This window comes from Zeus faber (genome assembly GCF_960531495.2).
Source record: "Zeus faber genome assembly, chromosome: 6".
NCBI classification, from domain to species: Eukaryota; Metazoa; Chordata; class Actinopteri; order Zeiformes; family Zeidae; genus Zeus; species Zeus faber.
The window spans coordinates 2,020,732-2,033,480 of record NC_137201.1 but is presented as its reverse complement, the minus strand read 5'-3'; the positions used below and the strand labels follow the sequence as shown (position 1 = coordinate 2,033,480).

The 12,749-nt window shown below is 41.0% G+C and overlaps 1 protein-coding gene across 2 annotated transcripts in view; it reads right to left on the bottom strand.

The window, feature by feature from the left end:
- Positions 1 to 12,749, bottom strand: part of ripor1 (RHO family interacting cell polarization regulator 1) — a 62,158-nt gene continuing 49,409 nt past the window's right edge. For both annotated transcript variants that reach the window (XM_080003055.1, XM_080003056.1), the window contains exons 19-24: positions 12,356 to 12,514; positions 10,436 to 10,594; positions 9,821 to 10,017; positions 6,070 to 6,153; positions 3,338 to 3,428; positions 1 to 2,857 (exon numbers count right to left, since the gene is read on the bottom strand). In XM_080003055.1, the coding sequence (XP_079859181.1) occupies positions 2,760 to 2,857; positions 3,338 to 3,428; positions 6,070 to 6,153; positions 9,821 to 10,017; positions 10,436 to 10,594; positions 12,356 to 12,514 (788 nt within the window). In that variant the 3' untranslated portion in view covers positions 1 to 2,759. The remainder of the gene's footprint in view (positions 2,858 to 3,337; positions 3,429 to 6,069; positions 6,154 to 9,820; positions 10,018 to 10,435; positions 10,595 to 12,355; positions 12,515 to 12,749) is intronic.

Below are 12,749 nucleotides of genomic sequence, written 5' to 3'. Positions count from 1 at the left end.
AGATATTTTTATTATCTGTATACATTTGACAGGCAATACGACTGCCAGGCAATATATTTTATAGAAATAAATTGTTTTCAATGTGGCACTATCTTCCAACCATATTGATGAGAAAAATATGTTGCACTTTTCTTCCACTCGTTCACTTTCTCTTCATCTTTTTTCTTTTTAAATAAAGTATTAACTCCCACAATATCCCAGAGCATCGCTTTCAACATCACACACCGAGGCACTTGTATACTATAAGCTCATTGATCTAGAGGTAGCTGAACATACTTCCGACCTATATGGCAAGCCATTTTAAAATGTAATATGTAGGACAAACTAGTCACTTTTTAAAGGTCAGCTAGTCACTGTTACTGTAATTGAGTACTAGTACTTATTCATTAGTGCCTTTTCTTAAAATATTTTGTTTTACCAGTAATAATGTAATTTTTACCTGTCAAGAGGAATGACTAGTCACAACAGCTTGTTGATTGTTTAATTTAAAAGTTACTAGTAAAAATATATTTTACAGTACTAGTCACTACAGGAAAACGCACTAGCTCCTATTGAATAAAAATATCAACAATTGTCCAAATTGTTACTAGTAACGTCGCAATAGTTACTAGTATCTAATAAATAAGTAAAAGTAAGTTTTAAACATGATTGAAAAGTAAAAAGGAAGCTTCTTATGGATTTAATGTTTAACGGCTTTCCATAGTTCTATGCATACTAATAAAAGTTGACAGAATTGGTAGCCATTGAAGAAGCCCCCCCCCTAGATTTAATCGACCCTTTACTTTACTTTACCAGTGCAGTCAATCTCCCTTCTCAATTGTTACAAAACTCAAAACGACATCCTGCAGACTTGCCCACAATAAACATGTCACCCCTCCAACATTTTGAAAATAAATAAATAAATCTCTTCCTGGATAAAACAAGAACACAGCAATCCATTAAATTTTTTTCTCGCAATAGACTAGGAGATGACTTCAGCAATGGCTACGATATTCTTAGAAATACGATAGTTTCTCGAATCTGACGTATTTCATATATAGGTCCTTTCTTGTTAATAAATACCGGCTTAATCTGTGGGAAATAGAAAGGTGTTGGCAACTTATCTCAACACAGAGAAAGAAATATATTTTCCCAGTTAACCCTAACCCTTTTAACCTGTTCAAATTGGGAAAAATAAAATAAATCACTTGGAGGGAAAACAATTGAGAAAGAAAATAAATAAAGTCGATAGTAATTATAAGGTTTGTTTTACTACGTGCACATCTATCTTGGGCTTGTTTTATTTTGAAACCTGTGAACGGATCCGAAGCCACCACTGGAGAATTGACCCAGTCTCATTTTCAGAGTTTCAGTCCCGTCCCAGTATTTTTAGTAGTTTTATGATAAGTGGCTTTGGGTCAGTCAGCCGAGCGAGAGCCCTTAAATCTACACCAAAACAGGGGAAAGTCCTTATTTCAGCTCTGTAACAATAATACAAAAAAGGTATATTTATACTCATAATAATAATAATAATAGTAATAATTGGTGAAGTACTTCAAAATATAACTCAATAAGCTTTACAGTGGATATACAGTTGGTACATTGTCCCGTCAGTGGCAAACGACCAGAGGGAGCGGATGTCGTTAGTCGCTGTTATTGAGTGAACAGGTCGGTTGTGAAGGAAAACTAAACAAAACTAAACATGGTGTCAGAATTTACACATTTTGATTGCTCTAAAAATAAAGACAAAATTTACAACACACTCACCTAGCATGTACAATTCCAGTGGAATATAGTATATATATATATATATATATATATATTTCAATACACAATAGGCTACATATAGTACAGAACAATGGCACTGAATTCAATCCAACCACTGATTCATCCGTCCATCCATCCATCCAACCATCCATCCATCTAGCATCCACCCATGCACTTATTGCCATACTTTTTGGAGTTGTTCAACCCAAATCACTCGAATAAGCTTGTGGGTACTTCGATTTCAAATTGACTGAGCGGGGAACTTTCAATGCTGCGCAGGCAAAAGCCAAAGTATTTGCGTGGTGAGCTGAAACGGGTCAATGCAGCCGTTGCCATGGTTTAAACATTGTTGATCAAGGTCATCTGCAAAAAGGTAAAGAGGATTTTCTTCTGCCTCGTATTCCCCACTTGGAGTGTGACGCAAAGTAACAGTATGAAGGCAGGGACGCATATCATCTCAAATTCTGAATTATTTTTTACATTTTTATTTAAAATGTACGTTGTATTGTACGTCCATTAGTCAGTCTGTCCATTTCACCTGTCCATTAGCCCAAACACTGAAACCCCACCCGCTCACTTATTAAAAGTAGCTCAAGATTTCTGCACCACGGTTGAGGGCAGAGAGGAGGACTTACTGCCATCTAGTGGCTAGTTTAATCTGCCCCTTAAAGTTTTATATCCCACACAAACAAGCCTCTCACAGTAAATATATATATATATATATATATATATTTAGATTTTTTTTCTGTTTTCTGTCCACCACCCCTGGCTTTTGTTTTTCGTTAACCCCCCGCCACCTCTCTCAATCGTTCCAGATAAGGCAGCTCGAATTCTAGAACCTTCCCCTAATGTTTGTCGACCTCTGTCCATTCCAACGGGTATGACAATGTATATTTTGCTTCACCCCCGCACGTCATAGCTATTGACATATCGATCTTTTTCTGGCATTTTTTTTCAGTATAAGCAGCATTTTGGGTGTTGGCGTTGGGGTGTTGCATATTTTAAGGCGTGTTTCAGAAGGCAGTGCTGGCCATGCTGCCAGGAGCAAACAGGCTGGGGATTCCATCCTGAGATGTCTCCACGTGCCTCAAGGCCATCTTCCCCTCCTCCCCTGCACCGTGTCCAGGTGTGTGTGGATGAAGCACAAACAAAGAAAACAACAAAAAAAGAGTGAATGAAACCCAGCGGATAAAGAAATTAATGGAGGGGCTTTCAGTCTAAGGGGGAGATCAGTCACCCCCCCCACACACACACCTGCCCGGTCTGGCAGACAATTATTTAGTTAATGTCCTTCTAATGACAACAAAATTAATAATAAATAAATTAGCCAACAAAAGGATGAAAATGTGAAAGAAAGAAAAATGAAAGAAAGAAAAAGAAAGAAAGAAAGAAAGAAAGAAATAATTTGTCATAAATTAGATCATTTTTTTTGTCCTACAGCCCATGGTATTGAATTTCCACCTTTCCATTATTTTTAAATTCTTCTCAATATAAATTATTATTATGGTTATGATTATGATTATGATTATTATTATGATTATGATTATTATTATTATTATTATTAATATTATAGTAGTAGTAGTACAATTACCCAGCACCAGCAGGGCTTGTTTGGCAGCGTCTCTGACTTCTTCCTTGTCTGTTCGACACAAATACACCAGCTGATGGATGCTTTCTTTGGCCTAGAAACACAAACAAGGACAAAGACAAAGCAAATCAATTCTGGCTGTTATGCCATGATAGGCGAAGAGTCACATGGCAAAAAATAAATGCAAATAAACAGATAAAATAAAAAAAATTGTAATTCGTACATACGTTGCTGTGCTTCTTACAGCTTTGTGATAAGGTAGTTACCACATCTATGGCATTGGGCCGCTAATGACAAATGCCGGTGTAGAGTTTTAGGAACTCGAAAGTAAATGTTCTATTTCGATTGGATTTTCCCATCTCCCACTGTGTCACTCTGAAAAGGTCAACCTAATTTTGTCATGAGTGGGCAGGAAGTCCATGGAGGTGCATAAAAATAGGTCAACATTATTTATTTATAGACATGCATATTTCAATATGTAATTGAAAAAAAAACCGTTGATTAAAATAAAGTTAAAATATATTTTTTATCAAAACATTTAAGGAATATTTAAAGTTGGTGTTTTCAGCCTAATTTGCTTTGCCTGTATACAGGCCTGATGACTGTTGCTATAAAACATGAGGCTCATACTGGGTTTTTATTTTCATAATAAGTCTTGTTTTTTCCTTTAATGTCAGAAACAACTTGTTTCTGCTACTTTTATGCATGTTTGATTAGAGATTAAGTAATTTTTACACTTTTTTTCACAAGGCCATGTTAGATTGACTCCCAAACTACCTACAGTATGTACTGTAGCTATTTTGTCCAATGATCACAGGACAACATCGACTGCCTATGGTCAGATAGCTGCATTTTGTTGGAAGTCACCCAAGGTAAGAACAGAGATTGTAAAAAAAAAGAAGCTTTTCAGTTCTCTGGCCCGTTAACTTCAGGAGTCTGTCTCCCTGAACAAGTGTCTTCTTCCTTGTTTTGGCTGCTCCCATTAGGGGTCGCCACAGCGGATCATCTGCCTCCAATACCTTCTGTTCTGTGCATCTTCCTCACTTACACCAACCGCCTGCATGTCCTCCCTCACCACATCCATAAACCTTCTCTTTGGCCTTCCTCTTTTTTTACATTATATTTAGCAGACACTTTTATCCAAAGCGACTTACAATTATTCAAACACTGACTGACGCAGCCATCAGGAGCAAATAGGGGTTAAGTGTCTTTCTCAAGGACACTACAGCATGCTAGCAGGAGGAGCCTGGGATCGATCGAATTTCCTCTTGCCTGGCAGCTCCATCCGCACCATACTTCTCCCAATGTAACTCTCAACTCTTTACCAAACTGTCCAACCTGAGCCGTTCCTCTAATGCACTCATTCTTAATCCTGTCCATCCTTGTCACTCCCAGTGAAAATCTCAACATCCTCAACTCTGCCACCTCCAGTTCAGCCACCTGCCTTTTTGTCAGTGCTACAGCCTCTAAACCGTACAACATAGCTGGTCTCACTACCGTCCTGTAGACCTTCCCCTTCACTCTTGCTGGAACCTTTCTGTCACAGATCACTCCGGACATTCTTCTCCACCCACTCCACCCTGCCTGTACTCTCTTCTTCACCTCTCTCCCGCACTCTCCACTGCTATGGATGGTCGACCCCAAGTACTTAAACTCATCCGCCTTCTCCACCTCCACTCCTTGCATTGTCAGCTTTTTGCCGCCCTCCCTCGCATTCAGGCACATGTACTGTATTCTGTCTTACTCCTGCTGATTTTCATTCCTCTTCTCTCTAATGCATGCCTCCACTTCTCCAGGCTCTCCTCAACCTGCTCCCTACTCTCACAATAGATCACAATGTCATTCGCGAATATCATAGTCAACGGAGACTCCTGCCTGATTTCATCTGTTAACCTGTCCATCACCACTGCAAACAAGGAAGGGCTCAGAGCTGATCCTTGATGCAATCCCACCTCCACTTTGAATGCCTTCGTCACGCCTACTGCACACCTTACTACTATCTGACTGCCCTCATACATATTCTGAACCACTCTTACGTACTTCTCTGCCACCACAAAGACGCAGTGCAACTCCCTCTGGCCTTCCCTGTACTTTTATATCAGCATTCTTAAAGCAAACATTGCATCTGTAGTACTCTTTCCTGGCATAAAATAATACTGCTGCTCGCTGATCCCCACCTCTCCCCTTAACCTAGCCTCCACTACCCTTTCCCATAGCTTCATGGAGTGGCTGATAAACTTTATTCCCCTGTAGTTACTACAGCTCTGTACGTCTCCCTTATTCTTGAAAATGGTACCAGTACACTTCTTCTCCACTCCTCCGGAATCCTCTCCCTTTCCAGGATGGTGTTAAACAGTCTCGGTTAGGAACGCCACTGCCATCTCACCAAAACATTTCCATGCTCTCTGAACAAGTGTAAAGAGAGGATTTCCACTCCTTTCAAGGTGTAAATAGTTTTATATCGTATCGCCCTGCCTTTTATGTGCTTATGTTTTTAGTATACTCTGTAACGTTGTCTGCTCCGTAAAAGAGATCTTGAATCTGCAACGAGACTAACTTGGTAAAACAAAGGGAAAGAAAATCAAACATTCAGCAGTTAAGCTTTCCAACAATAGCAGCACTACCTTGGTTGGAAGGAAGCGTTGACTCTTACATATGCACGTAGAGCCTATTCTCCTACAATCCCCCAGCAAAGACAGATGCACTGATGCATCGCTTGCTGGGGCGTGTCATACCTTGAGGCAGGCCAGGGCCTTGCAGCCACACACCCTGGTCATCACGTCCTCATCCTCCAGCAGCTCCAGGCAGGTCACCAACGCCTAAGGAAGTACAAGCCGTACCAGGTTGATACCATACTAGGCTCTTGCACCATCTGCAAGGTGATGCCAGGTTACACACCAATAAAAAGTCTCTTTTCCCATTGTTGGTTTTTAAGTTTTTTTAAATTGTTTTATTTTACTAAACATTGAACCAAGAAGCTATAAACTGTTGGTCCAGGGACTGTTATTGTTGTGGGACACATTGAATCCCACATATTTTTGTCTTTCCTGGTTTCGCATGACTTTGGTTGTATACATTTTGCAGCATGCTTTTAGGGTTAGGGTTATAAGGTAAACATAGTGTAAGGTAAATAGGGCATCATAGGGTAAACCTCATGCATGAAATAACACGAAATTGAAGATTAAAGATAAAAGTTAATACTAAATTTAAGTAAGACTACTTCCGGTGCGCCATAGTATGGACGCACCGGCAATGGCTCCACATTCAACTCGTAGTTTTGTGTTTATTATTATTTGTATTGTTCTTATTTTTGCATGCAGTGCACTGTCGCTCTAACAACATGAACGACAAGCACTCCAGGACGTCCATTCGACACTTAATACAGACTTTTTCGCAACTTACCGGAGTACATGCTGCGATCCCTTTGCCGCCTCTGTGTTTACCAATACGCCGGCGGAGGAGAAAGAGAAGAGGCAAACGTGACGGAATTCTATGCAGATCTCGGACGAGATACTGCAACCCGCTGCTACCGAGCATTTTACTGGCAAATGTTCAATCCCTGGACAATAAAATAGACGAATTACACGCAGTTCAGACCCCAGACGCATGTGGTGTGGACTGCGCACCATCACAGACTACAAAGGGAGAAACAGGAGTGATGCCCAGCCAGCCGCCTCTCTTCCCGATGAGCTTAACACCTTCTACGCACCGTTTGAGGCGAGCAACACCATCCCGGCTGCAAGGCTAGCGGAGGACCAGGATGACTGCACTCTGTTCCTGTCTACGGCTGACGTGAGGAGAGCTCTTAAAAGAGTAAACCCTCGGAAGTCTCCAGGGCCTGATGGCATTCCAGGCCATGTCCTCAGAGCGTGCGCTGACCAGCTGGCGGAGGTATTCACCTCCATATTCAACCTCTCCCTGATCCAGTCTACAGTCCCCACCTGCTTCAAACAGACAACCATTGTCCCGGTACCAAAGAAACAACCCATCACCTGCCTGAATGACTATCGCCTCGTAGCACTGACCTCTAACATCATGAAGTGCTTCGAGCGGCTAGTCAGAACCCACATCTGCTCCTCCCTTCCTGACACCCTGGACCCCCTTCAATTTGCATATCACCCGAACAGATCTATGGACGACACCATCGCCCTGGCAGTGCACACCACCATCTCCCACCTGGACAAGAGCAACACATAAGTGAGGATGCTGTTTGTAGATTACAGCTCAGCATTCAACACAATTGTGTCCGCTAAGCTTGTTCCCAAGCTCAGGATCCTGGGTCTTATCACCTCCCTCTGTAACTGGATCCTGGACTTCCTGACGGGCAGACCCCAGGTGGTGAGAATGGGAAATCTCTCCTTCTCTGCACTGACCCTGAGCACCGGAGCCCCGCAGGGCTGCGTACTCAGTCCCCTCCCGTATACCCTGTTCACACATGACTGTGTGGCCACGTGCAGCACCAACACCATCCTTAAGTTTGTGGACAAAACCACCATCCTAGGTCTCATCTCCAACAATGATGAGTCCTCCTACAGAGAGGAGGTCAGCGTCTTGGCAACATGGTGCCAGGATAACAACCTCTCTCAACGTCTGCAAGACTAAAGAGATGATCGTGGACTACAAGAAACGACAGTGGGGGGGGCACGCCCCCATCCACATCGACGGAGCTGAAGTGGAGAGAGTCTCTTGCTTCAAGTTCCTCAGTGTGTCCATCAGTGATGACCTCTCCTGGTCCAGACAATCGGACGCGGCAATATAAACTGCCCAAAAAGCGCCTATTCTTCCTGAGGAGACTCAAGAAGTTTGGCATGTCAGCACTCTCACCAGCTTCACCGCCTGGTACGGCAGCTGCTCCGCTGCTGATCGCAAGGCGCTCCAGAGGGTGGTGAAGACAGCGGAGCGCATCATTGGCTGCCACCTCCCCTCCGTGCAAGGCATCTACCGCACACGATGCCTTAGGAAAGCACGGAAAATCAGAAAGGACTGCAGCCACCCAGGCTACGGACTGTTCACGCTGCTGCCGTCTGGTAAATGTTACCGGAGCATCCGTGCACGGACTACCAGACTCACAAACAGTTTTTACCCTCAGGCCATCAGGCTTCTCAACCTGCAACATCTGTAGTCACCTATGTAAATTCAATGTACATCACCACAACTACATGTATATATCCACCGGCACTCCTTCACTTTATATTTATATCCATATCTTGTGCAATAGACTGACCAATTGCTGTTGGAACCGCTACAATGTTCCAATTATTTTAGCTTCCTTTATAGGATTATTTTTCTTATTTTCATTTTATGTACATACACTGTGACCTCTTGCCCGTATTTGTAACATCGACTCTTACTCTTTTTAAATTTTTTTTTATCTTTAAAAAAAAATATATATATATATATATATTTATCTTTTTATGCCCACTGCACAGTTGTTGCCTGTCATGCCCCAAAAATTTCATTGTACTGAATGACCTTGTGTTGTACTGTACACTTGACAAATAAAACACTTTGAAATTTGAACTTTGAACTTTAATATGAAATAAATAAGAAGTTTTAATTTAATAGCCTGGTAATAAGCAGACCAATGAGGTATGTTTCTGCATGTTAAATGTTATGCTATTGTCATGTGTGGTGGATAAACTTATTAGAAAATGTGGAATATTGTTTCCATTGAGTAAATATCTGTGGACATTTCTTAAATCTATTTAACAAATGTCCGAAATGACAGAATGTTTGATATGATCAATTAAATTTCATTGTTGAACTTCAGCCTTTCAGCATATTCCTACATTTTACTGTGTGTACTCTAAACTTTAAGTCATAACAAGGTTATGTTAAGAGTTATAACAAGACATGACAAGAAACAGTTGGCTCCCGTCATTTATAACCGTTCGTGGCACAACCTTGCTGAACACTTTATTGTTGAGAAACCTATCACTCTGCTGCAGCTTCTCACTGCACTTAAATACAATCCAAATGGGGGAAAACATTTCACTCTTGGATTTGAAAGATAGCGAACCCATCCCATGAATAATCACAATCAAATAAGACAAAAGTAGAGCATTATCCCCTTTTCTTATCCTGACGCCAGAGGAAAAAGCAAAAAAAAAAAAAACACCTAGCCTGCAGAAGTCCAGCAGGTAAAAACATACAATGCAAGTAAGTGATGAGACGGACTTGAGATTGTGAAGAAAGACCAGTTGAACGATTGGACATTGGGCAATGATAATTTCCGCTGTATGAAAATATCTCTACATTAATCGTTTCACAACGCCTAGTATACACCAAAGGACTTTGACTAGGAGACTGAAGTCTCTGCCATTCATTTTTGGTATCCAAACAGGCTTAACAGACTCCTAACCTATTTTGACTGGTCGTTACAACTTCTGAAACTCAAACATGGTGAGTATCAACATTTCACATGGCATTTCCAACACACACACTGATTTCCACAGGACAACAAAAACAAAAACACTGCCTTCTCACCCTCTCCCGGTCTGCAGGTTGCTCCGACAGGCCACGCAGCAGGGAGCTGGCGGAGGCAGACACTTTGCCTCGTGGGTCCCTCAGCAGCTTTGCCACGGCGCGGAGCCCGTCTTGCTTCAGGCTGCATTCGGGGGGGCGCCGCAGCACGCGCACCAACACATCCTGGTCACGTGACTCAAGGCTATGGACCAACCAGACTGGGAGAAGGAGAGAAAATAAGAAAACAAGACCTTTATTTGGTGGTAACTTTGTTCACTGAGCATACGATAAAGTATGATTAAATAATTGTTTTTTTCGGTGCATGGTGTGTTATTGATGTGTGTAGCACAGTAAATGTATTTATTCATTTGTTAGTTAAAAGTAAGTACAAATGTATTTGCCTGATAATATGGCTTGTGAATATGTTTTTCATTTTTTAACTTTAGTGTGTTGCTCTTCACATGTACAGTACTTTGTTTTTGTCCCTGTGTGTGTGTGTGTGTGTGTGTGTGTGTGTGTGTGTGTGTGTGTGTGTGTGTGTGTGTGTGTGTGTGTGTGTGTGTGTGTGTGTGTGTGTGTGTGTGTGTGTGTGTGTGTGTGTGTGTGCGTGCGTGCGTGCGTGTGTGTGTGGCCTACCCTCTTCTGCTAGTTCAGCGATGTGTGCATCCATGTCACTGATGCCTCCCACCTCCAGGTAAATCCAGAACTGGAATATCGTTACTGTGGCCATGTCCTTGTTTCCGCTTCTTCTGGGTAACCGTCTTTCCAGTATCCGCTCCATGAGACTCAGGAAGACTAGAGGAGGAAAGGCATTTGTAGATATAAGCAGGTGCACACACACTGTACCCTTGACAGATACAAAATCCAGGTATGCATCAGAATTCACATGCTTGTACAAAATCAAATTGTACCATTCAATTTTTTGCGGTCTTGTGAGAATATCGTGTAATATTCAAAGCTATTGAAACAAAATACTGTACTGTGAGACTGCCGCACCTTCAAGGTCCAGTGTAACCTCATTTTGGTTTTGAATGTGTCAAAATTGTAATCAATAAATGAAATATTGGATTCTGATAATGCTAAATAATTATAGTTAAAGTGACACCTCATTGAAGAAGAGATTATCTTTCACATGAAGTGAAAGATAAGAGTGAGATAAAGTGAAATCCACTAAAGGTTTATTTAGCAATCACTCCTTGACCCCAGATGAATCAATACTGTTGGCCACAGCGTTATTAAGTAATGTCTTTGTGTGAATTTATCAAGCTGGCCATTGGTCGGAGAAAATTTGTTTTAAATTTAGGAGATTTGTAAAATATTGGACGTTGCTTGTACTATCAACAAAGTGTAGCCTGATTGGCAGAAGATATTCCTAGTATGTGATTAAACACGATGATTCAGGGATTATCAATAGATCTTCCAACACATCCCTTAAGTCGTCGCTTTGAGACGACTTAAGCCTTCAGTGTGAAGGTTGAGGTATTAAACCTATTAAACGAAGAGCTGCCCAATAAGTGCTTGTTGTGTGCCAACATGTTGGTCATTGTCAGATGCTAAACAACAGCTAGGAACACACTGCTTACTGTCAAAGGGGTTACAGCCAATTCCTCTTTTGAGAAAGTTATTATTTTATTCTATGTTCAACTAACTGCCTTCAACCAGCCTTGATAGTTTCAATACCCTATTTTATAGCTGACACACACACACACACACACACACACACACACACACACACACACACACACACACACACACACACACACACACACACACACACACACACACACACGCACACACACACACACACACACACCAAGTTACTAATACTTATATTGTAGTTACTAGTTGCTATTCCAACAGTTACTAGCAATTATTTTAATTTTATTAGTCAAAATGTATTAGGTACTAGTACTAATTTATTAGATACTAGTAACTATTCCAATTGTTACTAGTAACTATTGCAATGTTACTAGTAACAATTTGGATGTTTGAAACATTAAATATTTGCCCCAGACTTGTATCGATATCATTAATATTTATCTAATTAAATATTAATAGTCACTATTAGTTGAGTACTAGTACTTATTCATTAGACTAGCAAGACAGCAAGAAAAGACACTAGATTGACTCATAGCTTTTCTTGCTGTTACTAGTAACATTTTTAGTTTTACCATTAACAATATATTTGACAAGAAATTACTAGACAAAACAAGCTTGTTGATAGTTTAATTTAAAATGTTACCAGTATAAAATTTCCAAATAAAAATGTTACTAGTAACAACAGGAAAATGTACTATCCCGAAAGAATAAGTACTCGTAAAATATTTTTAGACTAGTAACATTGAAATAGATGCTAGTAACTATCGGAATAGACACTAGTCGCAGGCAAATATTTGATATCTGAAACATGGAGCCCCATAGAATTCAATGACAAAATTGTCCAAATAGAAAGGAGCCAAGGAGCTGGAATTGATAGTGGAGATGCAAAAAGGCTGACATGTGTGTATGTAATATGTAGTACACCATTCCAGACACAGGGATTATTTTGCGGTGTACCTGCGTTAGCCATGTTGGCCGCCCTGTCAGGGAGTTGGGAATGGAACTTTGCTAGGCCTTCCTGGAGGGAGTCTGTGGAGACACTGTACAAGCTGCCCCTGCCAACACACTGCTCCCACAGTGGAACAGCCCCCCGGCACTGCTGCAGCTGCGGGATGACTGATAAGAGGGAACCAAATGACGGAGAGAAGGGGGAAGGTGAGAGAAATAGATGAAAAAAGAGGTTGGTGTTTTTTTTGACAAATAAAAGAAAAGATGTGCACGATGTCAAGAGACAAAATAAATATCTAACAACTTATTTGTAGAGCAGAACCTCGTTTATCCAAACTCTGAGAGAATGACGGGACTCGGGAGACTAAAATGTTCAAGTATTTATACATGACACCTGTTCCTC